The 19,726-nt window shown below is 36.5% G+C and overlaps 1 protein-coding gene across 25 annotated transcripts in view; it reads right to left on the reverse strand.

Annotated features, from left to right (window-relative positions):
* Positions 1-19,726, reverse strand: part of QKI (QKI, KH domain containing RNA binding) — a 151,206-nt gene that overhangs the window by 13,820 nt on the left and 117,660 nt on the right. For all 25 annotated transcript variants that reach the window (XR_002341609.2, XR_014837085.1, XM_085011603.1 and 22 more), the window contains one exon: positions 584-671. Coding sequence is in view for 23 of the 25 variants with exons in the window: in XM_085011603.1 (XP_084867729.1) it covers positions 584-671 (88 nt within the window). In the remaining 2 variants the exon portion in view is untranslated. The remainder of the gene's footprint in view (positions 1-583; positions 672-19,726) is intronic.

Below are 19,726 nucleotides of genomic sequence, written 5' to 3' on the forward strand. Positions count from 1 at the left end.
CATTATTTCATTAAATATAGAAAAAGCAATCCTCATAGTTTATGAAAGCATGCAAAATACATATAAAGGGGAAAACAGGATTAAAATAGTATCTAAGATACTGCTCTCTGTGAACTCACATATGAAATCAATAGAGAAAAAAATTACTAGAGGGAAAAACATGCAAGCAAAGTGAAAGAACAGAATTCAACAGAAGAATCACTGCATTCAGATAACATTCCAAAATAGCTTTTATTCAAAAATTGTTTTCAAAAAACTTCTGTCCTTTGCATAAATGAAATAAGTTGGAAGTCTTAAATCTGTAGTTAACAGTAAAATTTTATGAAACTCTTCAATTTAGAAGTTGAAATTTCATCAAAAGAATAAAAGTTTATAAACTTAAAACTTAAGCATGCTGGCATAAAACAGAGAGTCCTCAATCCTTGAAAGCAGTAAAAATGGGACAGTTAGCCACATATCAAATAACAATTAATTCAACTCTTCACTTTTAACTGTTCATGTATTGTCCTGCCAATAAAGAGATAGGTATGTGGACAAAACAGCTGAGACGGTGTGTAGCCCTGGGCCTCAGTATCATCCTTACGTGATTTAATGTTGGCATCTCTGTAGGTGCCATTGAGAATCGCAAGCTCCATCAGCTGCATCTTCTTCAGGCTGTCTTCTCCCTCTGCCTACACGTGGAAAATACAAAAGCATTAAGCACTTGAAATGGTCCATATACATTACAGCCATATCTACACAAACTTTAAAATAGGTATCATGTAACTATGACTATAGCCACCTGTTTCAATCAGAGGAAAAAAAAAAAAAAAAAAGATCAGGGAACCAGAAGGTACTTCATGCTGAAGCCCACTCTAATGGCATGCTGATACACAGGGTACTCTTGACTGACACCAGTTAGTTATGTTTCTATTCAGACATTTCTTGCATAAGCAACATTGATTTATTAATGTTCTCCTAAAAAGCTTTGCTATTAAATGGAATGAATGAAAATGTTAGATTAATACAGTATAGTATCTACAGCACCTATCATTTTGTTGAAGATGCCAAAACTCACATGTATTCATTAAAAAACAAAAACCAAAAAAACAAACAAACAAAAAAACCAAAAGCAACAAAAACTGGGACTTCAATCATGTAAAATTTGTCTATCTCACTCTTTTTATGGCCAGACCTATGGCATATAGAAGCTCCCAGGCTAGGGTCCGTCCAATTGGAACTGCAACTGATGGTCTATGGCACAGCCATGGCAATAGCCAGATCGGAGCTGCATCTGTGACCAACACTGCAGCTTTTGGCAATGCTGGATCCTTAATCCACTGAGCAAGGCCAGGGACTGAACCTGCATCCTCACAGACACTATTTGGGTTCTTAACCCACTGAGCCTCAAGGGGAACTCCTAAACATGTAAAATTTGGTTGTGGTATTCAGGTACGGAAATGTTTATTTAATTCTCCAAAAAAGGAAAATGTAATGAAATCATTAAGAATTTCTAAAATTTGTGTAATATATTCTGGTTTCTTATGCCAACATCCTTCTCCCTTCTCAATTACCAAGTGCTATCAGTTCTAAAGCAAATCCATCTTTAAGGTCATCATGGGATGTACTGATCAAACCAAGAAAAATGTAATAGCAAAAAGGGGCACTATTAGTAATTATGCTACGACAACAGGCAAAACCCAAGGACTGTCTGATGACCGAAACGTCTGGCCATTTCACTTACCTGGGGTTTGTCCCACCCTCTCCATTTACTCTTGCCACCCTTGCTCCAATGTCTGTGAATAGTGGCCAGATTAACTGCCCCAAACACAACTTTCATCTTAATGTTTCTTAATATTCTCATGTCACAAAACCCTTCATGGTCTCTTCCTATCTAAAAAAAATAATAATACATTTAAGCTACCTATGATCTGGCCCCAAATTATCTTCTCAAGTTAAACCAGTTAATCTCCTACTATTTTTTACACATATAAGTCAAACCAAATCACTCCTTGTTATTATCTCTGTCATATTCCTATTTCCTCCATCCTGTACGCTTTTCTGCACTCCACTCTATGCCTCCTCACTCTTTCCAAATCCTACTTAATCCCTACAACTTCAACCTAAATGCTGCCTTCTCAAAGGGCCATCCCTAGGTCATACTATTTCTGCCCCAAAAGACAGTCTGTTGTGTATCGCTACTACTGAGCAAACAGAGCCTACTGCTTGTTTATCACTGCTATCTCTTCACTCATCTCATCCTCCCAAGTCATTTGCCTGGATTTATTTGTTAAATGACAGCTATAAGAAATCTTTATTTCCTAATCTCAAATGTCTAAACTTTAGTCACTGAAATATGAGGTTCATCCCTGAAGATGGTGGGAGAAATGGAACTATGTGTTGCTCACATATTTTATGTATTATCTAATGCTGAGGACCTAACATTTAAAAAGAAAGTAACCCAATGGTACATTTTTCTGGTGCAAATGTTGGTCCTTCTTCATTCAAGAAAGGAGAGCCAAGGCAATAAGCTTCTCAGCCCTCCTCTTCTATGACACAAAACTCTGTCCCTGGCACCTGAACAGCAAATGGGGCACTATCATTTATAATAAAAACAGCTGAATGGGCTTTTAGAAAAACCACAAAGAATTTTTTTACAGAAAAATGAAAACATCATGAAGACAATGTTTATTTAATGTGCCACTGCCAACTTTTCAGAAACTTACTTTGCAGTAGCAGAAAATAGAGAAGATACTTGTGGTATTACTATTCCTTGATCCCTATGACTTTATACAAAGATGAATTTTAAGGATGAACTAACCTAACATCATTTACTTGAAAGACACAGAAATTCCTTGCTAAAGATAAAAGTACTGACACTTCGAGAGAAGAATCAGAAATCCATAATGATAAAACTGCTTTAACTTGTTCACTGAAAACTAGTAGTACCAAAATTTAAATCTCTATATAACAATATCAAAACAAGTATATAAATGATACTGTATATAAATAGAAAGAAGAGCAATAGATATACCTTCAGTAACCTTCCAGTGATAAAGTGCTGCTCATTTGAAAATGTCAGAAGAGTAAGAAGAAAAAAAAATCAAGATGAAAGAAGTGATGTGGTGACACAATACCTGGTACACAGGGCTATACAGAGAAGAGGTGCTTGAACACCACATGCTTTCATGGAACTGCTTCTTTTGGATAACAAACTAACCACACTCATTAGCCGGTGATACAGTGTCAAACATGGGAGAAAGATAAAGGGAAAGATGATGGAAGAAATAGGTGCGTAAACATAAGGGCATGTACGTGCTTGTGTGTGCCTTTTACATGGTGCAGGAAATGAAAAATTAATCTAATGACATCAGCAGAGATAAAAAGCACAACTTTCACTAGCTGGTATCAGTGAAGTAAGCCATAATGACATTACTGGTGGCCACTGAGACTTACAAGTTATGAATACTGGTTTGTCCACTGAATTATACCATATTATGGCAGGCACATTATACACATTATGGCCCAGCAGAGAATTTAGTTGGCAAGGCTGGAATGTGAACCTGCTGGTCTCACTCCAGAAATGAGCTCCTCTCTTGCATCCTCACTATTCCTGCTACTTCTCTGCACTCACAGAGCATGATGTTACATGTCTAAAGACACGGTAGAGTTCATTACAGAATTACTGTCACACAGAAGAGGTTCTTTCAACCATCTTGTCGTGGTTTTGTCAATGAAACTTGGCACTATATACCTGCCTCAACACTGCTGAAGGTGTGTGACACTTCTTTTTCAAACGTTAAGTTTGGAAGCCTGCTAGTTTCTTAAGTTGTCACTATTAAGTTTTTTCTACAGTCCAGAGATTCTAGAGATTCTACTAGCCAAGATTCTTACTGGAGTTTACTTGACCTCCTGTCTTCTCTCAAATATGGTATCTTGAATCCATCCTTCAAAAATTATTTTGTAGAACATTGCTGAGGGACAAGCACTTCTATGGAGATGGAACTTTTCCACTTATAACAAAGGAAACTGTTCTTAAGCAACCTAACTATGGCCATAAAATGCTATTTTACAACGCTGAAGCCAAGTGGTCATCCGGACCCTCAAAACTTCTAATATCTTTAAGTATCTGTAGGCTCTGTATTTTAAAAATTGAGGTATAACTGACACGCAGTGAAATCCTAAGATCTCAAGGACAACAGTCACTCAGTTCTGATGAAGGCACATCAAGACAGGACTTTTCCACCAACTCAGCAAAGTCCCCTTGTGGAGTTCCCTGGTGGTGCAATGGGTTAAGAATCTGGCATTGTCACTCCAGTGGCTCTAGGTTGCTGCTGTGGCATGAGTTTGATCCCTAGCCCATGAAACTTCCCACATGCTGCAGGAATAGCCAACCCACCCTCCAAAAAAAAAAAAACCAGAAGGTAGGAAGGGACGGAGGAAGGAAGGAAAATTCTTGTACAAGGCTTTTTTGGTGAACATGAGTTTTCATTTCTCTTAGATAGTTACCTAGAATTGGAACTGCTGTGTTATGGGGTAGATGTATTTTGTATGGAAAACATTATGCAAAAACTATCAAATATTATAAAAAATAAAACCTTCGTCTTTGAAATATAAAAGTTTAAAAACATAACAAACATTTAATAACTTCTCTACAGGTCCACTGTCCTATATCTAAAACCTGTGACATCAGAAGTACTTTGGGAATATTTCAAATTTCTAGGAACATAATATACTGATGATTACATAACATGCCCAGTGGGCCTGGTGCACTTCAGTGATCCAACCTATAGCAAACATAAAAATACCAACATTAAGTGGGATGAAGACAGAGTGTAAACACGCTTTTCCGAACTATTTGGGGTTTCCAATTGGGATACATACAGATTATGGATCTGTGCACATATTACTGTAAGATACAGCTATGTTATCAGCTATGTTTAGCATCTATGTTAAAGTGATTGAAATAGGTCATGGTTAATATTAGATGAGAATAACATGGTTTTAATATTTTATAGCGGAACAATTTATACTTGTTCTACCTTACTGAAATTAGATATTAGAGCTTCATCATCTAAACATAAATGCTTCATAACAGATCTACAGCACTGATACTTTATTACCCCTGAGCTCAGCTAGGTTATTAGGTAGTTTATCCAAGACCACACAAGGGCACAATGCAAAACTGGCTTTCAAACCAGAGTCCCTGACCCAAAGTCCACAATATATCCAGCGTCATTCATGGTGACTCTAAGTGGAAGTATCTTTTGATTTCAACAAAGACTTCACGTAAGAAACAAAGAAAATCATATTTGGTATTTTAAAATCTATAAAGTACATATTAAACCCACAACAATGCAATTAATTACAATAGAGAGCTAAAACAAATGTATAAATATTTCCAAGTAATTAAAATGTCAGTTAGCATAATAATTTGAACCACTGCCTGTAATGAAAGTCCAGACTTTCAGCTTAGCATTCAAGGCAATGAACAACTTATATAAGCAGCCCTATCTGCAAATGTTTTACTAGTCAAAACTCATCTCTCCAATATACCTTGCGCTTAAGGAAATTTCTTACATGACTTATAGCCATAAATTAACTAATAACCAATAGCCTCCAATGCGTTGAAAACGTGTACGTGTTCAATACATTTCTAAAAAACTGATTCTTACTTTTCCCTAAACTTGAAACAATGTCTATAAAAGGTTTTCCAAGCATTAAAGAAAAAGCACATGACCCAATCCACTTGAAGAGCAATGGCTGAACAAAAAGTAGAAAAAAAGAGGAAAAGAAGAGTGACTAAAGTTTATAAGGAATTTTAATACCAATCATCATCTGCATCTGCTCTGCCAAATAAAGACAGTCTGGCCAAGAATTTAACTGACTTAAATCTAATAGAGGATTTTATACTGACAGTGACATGACAGCATCTGTCTTTAAAGGCATTTACGCCAGAGTTTTGTGAATGGACTGCTGGGGGCTCAAGTACATTTAAAGAGACCAGTCACCAGCTATAATCCAGTCCACGTGACAGAAGAACTGGACTGGGGTGGAGGTAAAAACATAGATGAAAAAATTAAGTCAACTTGACAAGACCTGGTGACTTACTGGATGTAGGGTGTGAGAGAAAAGACATTAAAGACTAATGCTTAGGTGTTTGGATTAAGCAATAAAGTAGACAGTGACTCCATTTAATGAGAAGATACAGGCTGAGGGATATGGAATAAAAAGTTTTGTTTTGGGTGTTCCTGTGCAGCTCAGCGGGTTAAGGATCTGGTGTTGTCACTGCGGTGGCTTGGGTTCAACTCCTAGCCTGGGCGGGGATGGAGAAAGCTTTGGAAATATTAGGCTTGAAATGCTTATCTTTAACACCCCAGGGGAGATGTCAAGGGGACAGCTGAATATGAGGGCTACTCACTTCAACTCATCCTATAAAAAGCTAGTAGAAAAATTATCTCCTACACCATTTTCAGAAGATTATCCTCCATGATGTAACAATTATTAAGTTCCAAACTTACCTGCTATGTGCTTTCAAACGCTGGGCCTAGGACTCTATCTCGTTCTGTTTTCTAAGCCAGCTGATTCTGTCAGGCTCACAAGTGAGATACATGAGGGGCATTAAAGCAAGACTGAAGAGCTGGCTGAGGGGAGGAGGAATGCTCCTTCCTGTGCCAGCTGTCCTCAGCTATGCACCTGACCAGAGGCCGCTGTTTCCAGCTTCCACACTTCTTTCCCAGCACTTCTAGAATCAGCTTCATTGAATAATTCCATCCTCCAGCTACAACCACAGTATCCATTCTTTTGAGCTACTGAGCTTCCATTATCAGCCAAGGGGTGTCATTTGTCAGAGTTGCTACCTCTGCAGAGAACTTTCTCAAAGTGTTTAAGATCTAGTAACAGTACCAATCTCTCTCTTTTATAGTGTAATAGCTGCTTCTTAGAGTTTCTAAATCTGTATTACACCCTATCTCCTTTCTCCTTGTTCAGTTCTCAACACTTACTTAACCAAGTACTTTATTAATTCTCTCTGTTGAAATATCTAGTATGGCTTCTGTTTTCCCAATAAAGCAGTGGCTTCCCATCACTACTTCACAGAATCTGAATTTCCCAGTCTGGCATTTATGGCCACACCATCTTCCTCTCCTTTTTGTCACGAAATTCATTCTGTGTCAAAAATCTAAGTGGACTCTGGAGATCTGCTAACTGTTTCTGGGATTATTTAAAGATTCCTTGATTCCATGTTCCTTCCTTTTCCCACTCTTCAATGTTCAATTAACAGAGGCTAGTGAGCACCTACTTTGATGTAGATACTATGCTAAATATGTCCAATACTAAAGGAATGATGTTCACAAACAGAACATAAGAGAAATTCCCAGAATCGTTACAGAAACTCAATCTCAAAAAGATGTATCAGGAGTTCCCATTGTGGCGCAGCAGAAATGAATCTGACTAGGAACCATGAGGTTGTGGATTTGATCCCTGGCCTCACTCAGTGGGTTAAGGATCTGGCATTGCTGTGAGCTGTGGTGTAGGTCGCAGACTTGGCTCGGGATCCCATGTTGCTGTAGCTCCGATTCGACCCCTAGCCTAGGAACCTCCATATGCCACTAGTGTAGACCTAAAGAGCAAAAAAAAAAAAAAAAAAAATGGTATCAGAGTTGCTATACTTAGGTGGAGAGGTAAAGTCAAATTAGCATCATTACTTCACCTGGGCAACACAGCCTGCTTATCTCTTACAGATCAAGCCCTTAGTTTAAATACTGTGCAAAAAAGACTGTTTCATTGAAAAATTCAAAATGTCAGAGACACAACAATGGGGAAAAAACCTTGGTATTTCCATTATACTAATCAACATACCTGGCTTAACAGCCTAAATCTGGTTTAGCAGCAACAATTTACCCCAGGTAAGATAAGGTAAGGCATGAGGTATTTAATCAGAAAAGCTTAAATCACACACACTCATTCACAAACACATATATGCAATACTAAATAAGTTCCATTAAACTATGTAAAACTTTTACCTTAGGACAATACGTTCTTTTTTCAAAAAGCTATAAACAGATTCATCTGAGTTCCCATCGTGGCTCAGTGGTTACCGAATCTGACTAGGAACCATGCATGAGGTTGCGGGTTCGATCCCTGGCCTTGCTCAGTGGGTTAAGAATCCAGCGTTGCCATGAGCTGTGGGTGTAGGTTGCAGATGCAGCTTGGATCCCGTGTTGCTGTGGCTGTGGTGTAGGCCAGCGGCTACAGCTCCGATTTGACCTGGGACCCTCCATATGCTATGGGAGCGGCCCAAGAAATAGCAAAAAGACAAAAAAAAAAAAAAAAAAAAAAGATTCATCTGAAAGATTTCTATGATCCATACACTAGTATTAGCAGAGCCACATCATTATTTTATAGAAAAAAGAAAAAAAAACCTCTAAAGTTGACTGTGTTTTTAGGTGGACTTTATCAAACTATATGGTTGGGGCAATAGAAGGAAGGATAACTAAACTGTGAGCTTAAGAGAGCCTTATTCTATACCAGACGGTGAAGAGTGGGAACTTGAAAATAATGGCCTAAAAATCTATTTGTCGTGAGAGAGGAGTAGGAAAATAATACATTATGACATTGGCTCCAGTGGAAGACCAGATGACAAAGTAAGGGTAGAGGATCACAGACTGCTCTCAGGATCTGATGCAAACACAGACTGTCTAGAATACACACAGTGGTATGTCGACACAATGTGACATACAACTTTAGGGGTTAAACATGAGAACCAAACTCACCCATGAGTATCTACTGAGATAAAACTACTCATTCACCCCAAATGGTCTTGAAAGACTTCTAGTATAATGTCAGTCTTGTATAGGACTCTTTAAAGTAACACACTTTTCACTCAGGAGATATGATATTTCTGAGCCATCACGCACAGTCTAATGACCTCAAAGGCGAGCAGAGGCAGAAAGCTATTTGGTCCTTAAGCAATCTCAAGTCACCACTGCCAGTTTCCCTTATATTCAAACTATTTCTGAATACTGTCATTATGGTGACACCTGAGGCCCTTAATTTTGGTTGCTTCCCACCTTAACTTTTCTTTTCTTGGTTGTTTCACAAGACATCTAAAGTCATACCTTCATTGTAAATAGCTAATACTGTGAACCTCAAATTAAGGCCAAGAGAAAACAAAGCAGAAAAGAAGAAAGGTTGGTAATTTCTTCAGATGTCACCTGGTTGCATCTGGCCTCTGTGATGTACAACAGCAGCAAATGCAGTAAAGGCTGGTAAGACTGCCTTCTGCACTATAATTTGTTCCAGATTGTTGAGACTCATCACTTTTTCCTTGGTCAGAAAAAAAATAATTAAGCTAATTAAGTATGTATTCATTTTTTAAAAGACCCCCCCCCATTTGAATAACAGCTTCTATTCTAAGTGTTTATAAAGACTTTAACTTTTCTTATCTCATTTAATCCTCTTAACAACTCTGTAAGGCATATAACTGAAGTATTATCTCTCCCGGTGGCTGCACTTTAGGGTAAAATTAAACAAAAGGTAGGAATTTGGCCATTATGTGTGTGAATAAAGCACCTGAACACTTCTTATACTAAACCATCCAATGAGAGCTAGGAAGCCAGGCTTGGTTTAGTCACACATGAAGAATCAAATAATAACAAGGAAAAATTGGAATGTAAACAACACATTTAAGGACGAAAAATATTTTACTTCTGAATAAACTTCAAATAATCTATTTATCTATATAATAGCAATCTAAAAACCTCATTTTAAATAGGCATAAAATACATCAGCGAAAGTTAAGTACAGCTGCTAGAAATAGAAGTCAATTCTAGAACTTGCCTTTGAAAATTTTTCTTCTATAGCAGGACCAATTGTGAATGAAACAGCTGTTCTGCTGGAGTACACCATACCTTATTTCAGAGAAAAGCAATCTAGTAAGTTCCTCTGCTTAAGAGCTCTGAACCTTATTAACCAATAAAACCACTCTCCTTTAGCAAGCTGATTATGCACTGCCATTTTGGATTTTGGGTCTTCCTATATTCTTTGTGGTGGCTGTGTTTACCCTGTATTGGGGGGTGTTTATGAATTTTAAGAATCATATTATTTCCAGTAATGAGCCCATAAACTTTGAGTAACATACAATTATCAATAGAAACAAAACTGAAAAGTGGTGAAAAAATGACAAATGCTGAAAAGCATTATAAGCACTTCAAGGAGCAGATGAACTGATGACAGTTGGGTCACAGATGACGGTGTGTTGTGGCGGTCTTTTCAAATCCAAGTGCTTCTATATTGCTTTAAAATTGTATTTTAAAATTTACCCATAATCTACTACTCCAGGAAAACAGTATTTTTATTCCTATGTAAGTTTCATTATGAATAAAAATTTTCCTTTAATATTTGTTATTCAATTTTATATATTTTTAATGAAATATTCTACCAAAATTTTTTATATTATAGTCCTTCAAATTCTAAAAATACTGTATTCGTTATATAAATGTTTACTGAAACAATCTATCTTGGATAGGTTTTAACTAAAAGCTTTCTTTCCTGGAAAGTGAGTGGGGGCAGCGGAGAAGTGGGTCAAAAGAGCTAGAAACAGACAATCAAGCAATGGTTTTTAAATTGACAATAAGGACTTTCCAGAAACACACAGCAAGCGTGCTGAACTGTTTAATCTGGTGATGAACTGATAACCAGGTGATGTATTGGGGCATCAATACATAACAACATACAATTTGAGACCCAAAGGATGAGTAAGAGTTAAAGAGAAAGAGTGAATTTGGTTCTGAGGAAAAGAACATGTTCAAAAATTCAGAAGCAAGAGTAAAAGATAAATAACGAGACTGGCAAGGTGATAATTTTTGCACGTCATGCTCAAGCAATTGGACGTACTCCTTGGAGTAATTAGAAGTCATTCAAGTACTTTAACCTAAGGAGAATCATGATTAGATCTCTATTTAGAAGCATCACTTTAGCTTCAATAAGGAGAATATTTGGAAAAGTACAGCAAGATCACAACGATTAAGAGCCAATTATAGGTTCCTAATCCAGGCAACACATAATGATACCCTGAACAAGTGAGATAATTCCCGTGGGGATGGAGAGATGAGAATAGAAGTGAAGGATGGTTAGAGGGTAGAACTAACTGTACGTGTTAAATGGTGGCACACTATTCTTTATATCTCTAACATTTTAAGCCTAAACCACAGTTTAATGGTTCCCCACTGCTCAACATTAACTTTCTCTTTTATGAAGAATACTGCTATGAACTGCTCTGATTGGGGATTACTTCTTTTGAATAAATACCACGAAGAATTGTATTTATTTACTCCCTACTTCATTCCAGAAGATGCACACGTTAGCCTGTGTCCTTAGTCAAAAGGCTTTTCCAATGGACATGGTTACACAAAGGTATGGTTATTCATTTTATGGCCCTTTCAATAATTTGGTTCTATTTTTGGAAAAAATCTAATCAAAATACTTGCTAACCAAATGGGAACAATGCCACTGTTTCCTTGAATAGTTCTTTCTTTTCTTTCCTTTTTTTTTTTTTTTTGGTCTTTTTGTCCTTTCTAGGGCCGCTCCCAAGGCATATGGAGGTTCCCAGGCTAGGGGTTGAATCGGAGCTGTAGCCACCGGCCTACAACCAGGGCCACAGCAACACGGGATCCAAGCCATGTCTGCACCTACTCCACAGCTCACAGCAACGCCGGATCCTTAACCCACTGGGCAAGGCCAGGGATTGAACCCACAACCTCATGGTTCCTAGTGGGACCTCATGGTTCCTAGTCGGATTCGTTAACCACTGAGCCACGAAGGGAACTCCTTGAATAGTTCTTTCAAACTGGATTTTTCTCAGATGTTTTGAAGAAAGAGCTGTGATTTCCCCACATTTTTCCCCCATGGAAACTGACCATCTGCTAAGATTGTTACTAAAATATGCTAGTTCACTAAAAAGTTATGGCAAACTTGATAACCACTCTCTCTCTGTGCCTGGTGGCATTCACCCGACAAGCTAGCCCAGGAACAACAACAAAAGATTAGAGTACCAATACCACTTGCTTTGATGGCTTACTGCTTTTAGCGCTACTTTATTGCTTCTGTGTATTTTATATATATATATATGTAATATGTACGTATGTACAATATATAGTTCTTTTTTTTTTTGTCTTTTTGCCATTTCTTGGGCCACTCCCGCGGCATATGGAGGTTCCCAGGCTAGGGGTTGAATTGGAGCTGTAGCCGCTGGCCTACGCCAGAGCCACAGCAACACAGGATCCGAGCCGCCTCTGTGACCTACACCACAGCTCACAGCAACGCCGGATTGTTAACCCACTGAGCAAGGGCAGGGACCGAACCCGCAACTTCATGGTTCCTAGTCGGATTCGTTAACCACTGCGCCACGATGGGAACTCCCAGTATATAGAGTTCTTAAAAGTTAGTTGTACTTTTAGTTTTTTCTCTTTAGCAGGGAAAATATCACATACATATCAAATTAGTATACTCTTTTTTTTTTGGTCTTTTTGCCTTTTCTAGGGCCACTTCCTGCAGCATATAGAGGTTACCAGGCTAGGGGTCGAATTGGAGCTGTAGCCACTGGCCTATGCCAGAGCCACAGCAATGCAGGATCCAAGCCGCATCTGCGACCTACACAGCTCACGGCAGCGCTGGAACCTTAACCCACTGAGCAAGGCCAGGGATCAAACCCACAACCTCATGGTTCCCAGTCAGATTTGGTAACCACTGCGCCACGACAGGAACTCCACAAATCAGTATACTCTGAAGTATGTTAGAGTCCAGTAGATTTTATATTTCAAATACTTCTAATTTACAAAAATTAGTAGTTAAAATCAGGTTCAGGTAAAAGTAGTATGCTTTAGAAAGAAATTGCTGTAATGCATTTCCTTAATTTAGGAACACCCACAAAAGATTAAGCCGACTGGCTCAAAGACATTTTAATTGGCCTATAACTACACTCATGATCAAATCTAAGAATAACTGCTTTAACTTGGTTTTTAAGCTACAGAAGTATTTCTCTGTTTCAGCAAGCTCTAGAGCTTGTGTTTTGTATGATTATTTTGAGTGGTGGTACAGTTCTTACCACAGGTATCAAAATATGGACGGACAGTGCTATTTTTTCTAACATACGTCTTCATGCTAAAAAACAGAATTAGGAAGTAACAACTTAGAGAAGAACATACAACCTGGCTAGCCACAATTGGTTAAAATATAATCGATGTTCCACAGGCAAGGAGCTTTTTGTTAGGCTGGTTAATGCTTTAAATATTTGCTATGAGTATTAAGGAATAACTTGCTGATGTTGAAAAGAAAGGAAATGGCTCTTATTCCAGAGTTAGAAGTAATTCAATTCTGATCTGCCCATTATAGTTTGGTCTTATCTTAATATCAGAGTTACAGCCTTTTCAGAAATCTTTGATTACAGAAATTCCCATAGGAAAAAGTAACTATTATTGTATCTGAAACTCTAATTTCCCATGAATATACATTTTTTATAAGTCAAAAGTTTTTATAACTCAAGTTTTGAGTGCACATTACTTGGAGCACACCACTTCATTTGTTGCAGAACAGATTGCACACCTTAATTTTTTTTAAAAAAACTGTATTATTAGATTGCTATCTATAACACTAATAAATATTTGTTCAGTGAGCATAAGCGGATACTTATAGACCTACAAAAACAGTAATGTGATAAGGTTCAAAAAAGAACAGAGCTTTTTAAGAGGTCATGAATATCAAAGCAAAACTTTACTACTATTGCATATTCATAGGCACTTACTTAATAAATTTGATGAACACTATGTAGCGTTTTTAGGGAAAAGGTTTCCTATCTGCTGGCTTTCACTGGAAGTTTTAAATTGTTTAGAGCACAAAAGTATAAGAGGAAACTTCACATCCTGTAGTCTTCCCTGAACCTTTTCCCATCTTAGTTTCTGAAACTAAGATGCTGGGTAATGTAAAACCTACTACTCACTTCCTCCACATCCAATCCAGAGGTCACTATAATCTACCAAATAAACAGAGACTGTTTCGGCAACTCTAAGTTATTTAATATGGGGAGGTGGTGGAGTATAAGTGGGTAAAGGGAAAACGACATGAAACAAAACCGTGAAGTTAGGTACACACCAGATGGAGATGAGCTATGAATGCCAAGTTAAACAGTTTTCATTTTTACCAGGTAGTGACAGAAAGCAAATGAAGACGTGAAACAGGGAGTGTGATGATACTTCTATATATTAAAAAGAGAGCTCTGTGGAATCTAAAAAGCCCCCAAACAAACAAATAACAAAACAGAAACAGTTATAAATACAGAGAACAAACAGGTGGTACAGTGGGAGGGCAGTGGCAGAAAGAAATAGGTGAGGGTGATTAAGAGGTACCAACTTCCAGCTACAAAATAAACGAGTCACAGGTATGCAATGTACAGTATGGGGAACAGAATCTACAACTGTGTGCTATCTTTGTGTAGTGACAGATGATAACTAGACTTATTGTGGTGATCATTTTTAAATGTATAGAAATATCAAATTATTATGCTGTATAACAGGAACTAATAAAGAAAGATGAGATTATGGGAGGGTGGGGTAACTGGATAAAGGCAACAAAAAGGTGCAAACTCCCAGTTATAAGTAAGTACTAGGGATATAATGTCCAACATGATAAATATAATCAACACTGCTGTATCTTGTGTATGAAAGTTGTGAGAGAAAATTCTAAGAGTTCTTCACAAAGAAATATACTTCATTATTTCTTTAATTCTGTATCCACACAAACGAAAGAATGTTCATTAAAATTATTGTGATCATCATTTCATGATGTAAGTCAAATCATTATGCTACATACCCTAAACCTACACAGTGCTGTATGTCAACTATATCTCAATAAAACTGCAAGAAGGAGGGGGAAACAAAGGGACAAGAGGGAAAAAAAGAGTGAGCTAGAAGGGAGTACCAGTGGGTCTAGCCCAACAGTGAAAACAGAGAAGAAGCTGTGCGCTATTAAGCTGTGCGCTATTAAGAAGCAGAATCAAAACCTGATGATAAAGCAGAAGTAGATGGAAAGGAGTGGGACCTGGAGGAGAGCAGAGGTAGAATGAAGAACATTTGACTCATAGGCAACTAAAGTCATTCACACAGAGAAAACAATGCAACAAATCACTGTAGGAGGAGGGCTGGGAAGGATGTGAATTTAGTTTCGGAAACGTCATGTTTGAGATGCCTATACATCATCCATGGAGAGGGTGTAATAGATTGGTGATCTGGAGTTCAAGATTAAAAGCATAATGAAAAATGATCGCTTATGGCACTCGTCCTTGGAGACGGTTATTGATGAGACTGCCCAAGAACAACGAATTGGAAAGATCACACTGCAAAGTATCCATTTTTAGTGCACACACAACATTTCTGAAGAACAAGCATCAAGTGATGAAATAAGTAACTGGGAAACTCATTGGCCTTATCCTATTCTCATTTGTATTACTAAATCTAAATTTTTCTGGGTACCTGAAGTCTTGGTTTCTGCCCTGGTAAATAGCAGTTTCTCAATGGAAGTTTGTGAATTGCTTTTAACAGTCACTAAGCGAGTTTTTAATCTCCACAAGTTGTTATAATTCAACAAATGCTAAAATCAGTAACCAAAGTATTTTATTTAAATAGAGCACACTGCCATCACTCACAAAATTCATAAAATAATATCACAAAGTAAGCAAATTCATGAAACTGTTAACCTGCTCAGAGGTATTATAGTCTACAAAGAGATTTAGCAAAAATATTGATGCATGTCAGTTTAATGACATAACTTTTAAAACAATTCAATTTATATTTGACTGATACATTAAAAACTATTTTTTTTAATGTATAAATGTTCACAAAGTCATTAAAGGTTAAAAGAATAAAAAACAAAACAATCTACTTATGTAATTCTGTAATACAGGCTTGAGAGTAATTCCCATAAAGAAGTATTATTGTTAATAAGTATTGCTCTTGAAATTAAATTTCAAAATTCAGTTATCAAAAATTTAGAAGAAAATCAAGTCATAAGATGAGCTATCAAATAAGTTTACCTAAACCAATCTTAGTATTAAAACACTCATCCGAATCATTACTATTAAAATCTCACAATGGCACTTAATTTTACTTATAAATACCATAATACTAAAACATTTGAAATTTTATCAAGAAAAATTAAATGTAAGGGTCAAAAATAAGAGCAAGTAAAATAAGGGGCATTTGGTTTTCTTGAGTTTTTTGCCAGTTCAATATCAATGTGTATTAATACAAAGTGAATGGATTACAAATGCTTCACCTATATATAAGGAACATGATGCTACTTACCAACCATCAGAAGGGCATGCAAATAAATTAAAGGGATGTATGAAAATAACTGAACTAATAAATACACTGAGAAGTCACTCAACTTTTTTTCTTAAATAATTTTAATTATTTGATAGAAATATTTGTATTTTAAATTAGTTTTAGAGATCTGTCTGGAATACCATACATTTAATAGGGAAATAGAGAAGAAATTAAAATGCATTATCCCAGCTAGTGAGCAGCATACTTAATTATGGAATAGAAACATTAATATTTAAGAATAAACAGGTACGAGCAAGTGTAAAACATTACATAATAAATTCAACATGCAAATGCTGAGGGACGCAAGGAATAAAGATTAAAATGGAAGGATTTCCTATACCAACTGCAAAAATATTACTTAGGAAATAAATATACATTGCCCTATTATTCTAAGCCCAGAATCCCTTTGTTTTATATTTGTAACACCTCAAACTTAGAGGTATAAGCGATCTAAAACTGTCAACCCCAACAAAATGTTGTATTTAGGAAAGCTACCCTTCAATGAATCCTTATAAAGAGGATGTTTTTCATAGTGTGTATTTGTGAGAGCTTGTTCACAGCTGCACTGCAGCAGACAAGACATATGTTTTTAATATCACCAAGGAGCTTCATCAAACTGAAGTTTCAAGTTTTGGGGAAAAGCCCCTCTGATTGTTTTAAAAAGCCTCACCCGCTGCCAGACAACAGTTTAGCTGGACAGGGAGTAAAGAGAGCTCATATGGCTGCTCAGTGATTTAATAAAAAATTTTGGTTTGACAGTAATTGGGGTTTTAAAATCTATACCTTAAATAATAATTTTACCTTAAATAAAGATTAACATATAAAAAGTCATTGTACTTTACAAATATTTTATAATTTCTCATCTGAATTATAAAATCATTCCACATACCTGCATCAGATGCATACCTGCATTTCCTTGTGAAACATTTCTGAAAGATGCATCTACATTTTCAGGCCACTAAGGTTAGCAACAACCAATTTTTTATTTTCCTTACAAAACTGTTACCTAGTAGCTTGAAAATGTTAACAGATAGTCCAAAGAATTTATTCATCATGTGAGAATATTTCACAGTCTCAACATTTTAAATACCTAAATTTCACCAAGTGTTTTTTCTGGAGGGCAGATATAAACCACCAATGTAAGAACCTATTATTATTAACAATATCTTGAGGAGAGATGAGATTATGTAAGCATCAGTGATGTTCACCACCTTAGGCATTTAATGGAGCATTTATTTTCTCACTAAAAAGTCATTACACTATAAAGCTCAGTTCTCTTGAGAGATGGGGAAAGCTGAAGATATCTCTGCAAGTGTTTACATGAAACCTGAATGATGCAGTCTACCAGCATGAGCAACTTGTTTTCCAAAAAGCTTAAAACGTTCATCTTTGTGAGACAAATATGACAAGTGTAAAGATACATATTTATTACATGCATTAAGCAAAATTAAAGTTAATATTAGGTTAATGGTTATTAAAACAATCATTTTAATAGCATTATCTGAAGAAAAATTTAATTTAGGAAGGCAAATTTATGCCTTGAGTTGTCATTTTTCTCCCTCCAGATATCTGGAACAAAGTATCTTTCCTTAAATGTGCTATATTTAGTAGAAAATCAAGCCCAGATAATTGGAGCATCTGGATAGGAGCATGGATCAACTTATTCTTAAGGAGATTTTAAGAAGCTATCAGTCTTCTATATAGTCCTGCCTATATGAGAGGAAGCAAGGACTGGCTCCTTTCAAACCTGTAATTTGTGAGTTTATTCAAACCCGCCAAATTGCTTTACGTAAACGCCTCTCACATTTAAAAATTCCCATGGCAACTCATTTAGTTTGGCAGACAGGAAGACCCAAATTCAATCCTTTTATTCTGCAGCTAAGCCATTACAATGGTAATTCTGCTCTGACACTCTGAAGAGACTGCTAATTACTGTACTCTGGGTCCCTAGACAGATTCCCCATTCAGATTAAAATGGTCGTGTAAGGCAGAAAATAGCAGCCACGCCCCCTTTACAGGGAGAGAGACTCTCTCCCAGTACAACTCTATCAAGGGGCAAGTGCCTACAGCTAGATGTCTTTTGATCTATCTTTTAATACCTTACCATCTTTCCCAATAAAACGAAAAAGAGGCCAACCATACCACAGAATTCAATTATTGATCCTTTAGTCAGGAACTAAATGTAGGGTCATTAGTTCATGAACAATTCAGTAAAAAACTTTCGCTCCAAGATAAGACTAAGCTCCTTCCAGAGTTACTACACCTCTTTTCCTAACGTACACTTTAACTCTTTCCATTTATTTTCAGATTATAATTAATACACAGACACCTATGAGTCTATGGCTGTAACTATGGCAATGGACAGAAGATAATCTTGGGGAAACATGAAAAACAAACTTAAATAAAAAAAAATTTACTGTGATGGATTCACTTTCTACTGCTCTCCCAAATTAGGAGATTTGACAAATGTGGGGTTTTTTTTTTAATGAATTTAAATTACTTTTGTTTTGATAATAGGAAACTACTCAATATTCTGTAATAACCTATATGGGAAAAGAATCTGAAAAAGAATAAATTTATGTATAACTGAATTACTTTGATGTACACCTGAAACTAACACACACTGTAAAGCAACTATACTCTAACTAAAAATAAAAAAATTGAAACAAACATTTTGTGAACTGTCTGGGACTGGTGGCATCTTGAGGATCAAAGCCAATCTTAAATTTTATGAGACAATGTAAATGTCAAGTGCCTGAAATCACTTAATTTCTCTAATACAGGTTAATGTGATTCCTTTAGCCTTTCCAGTTTAGTATTCTATCTCCCCCACACAAATCTTTTACCTCCATTTCTGTTGACATGAAAAATTAAGACAGTGAGAAAAAAGAGATTACAGCATATATCCCTCACCTATACTTTCTCAGTCATCTGATCAACAATATACCCCTACTTCCACCGTTCTAGTGTTTTTTAGGTCCCTTCAGAAATTATGAGAAAAGATCACAGGATATGTATCTATATAAGGGCTTAGCTAATGATGAGATTTGCTATTTGCTATTTCAGTGTTATTTGCTATTTTCCAACTAACTGGAATGAAAATTAATTGAAAGAGAGCTAGTATCTGATACCTGAGATGGTAGAGGTACTTCCATAGTAAGTGAGTGTGCGTGTGTGAGAGGGGTGTGTGTGTGTGAATAGACTTTTACACGATATTTTTTAGTAACATTAGATGGTTTACAATTTTCTTAATTATGCCATTGTAAACAAAAACCTATATTGATAAGATCGTGGACTAGTAATGAGGATACATTTTGTATTTAGGGAATGCAATTACTTTCTTTTGGTGTGGTGCCTCCTGTGACCAGCAT

The sequence above is a fragment of the Sus scrofa genome, chromosome 1 (genome assembly GCF_054392235.1).
Source record: "Sus scrofa isolate SSC_HxYL_T2T_F1_AM1 chromosome 1, Sscrofa_HxYL_maternal_Yorkshire_Landrace_v2.0, whole genome shotgun sequence".
NCBI classification, from domain to species: Eukaryota; Metazoa; Chordata; class Mammalia; order Artiodactyla; family Suidae; genus Sus; species Sus scrofa.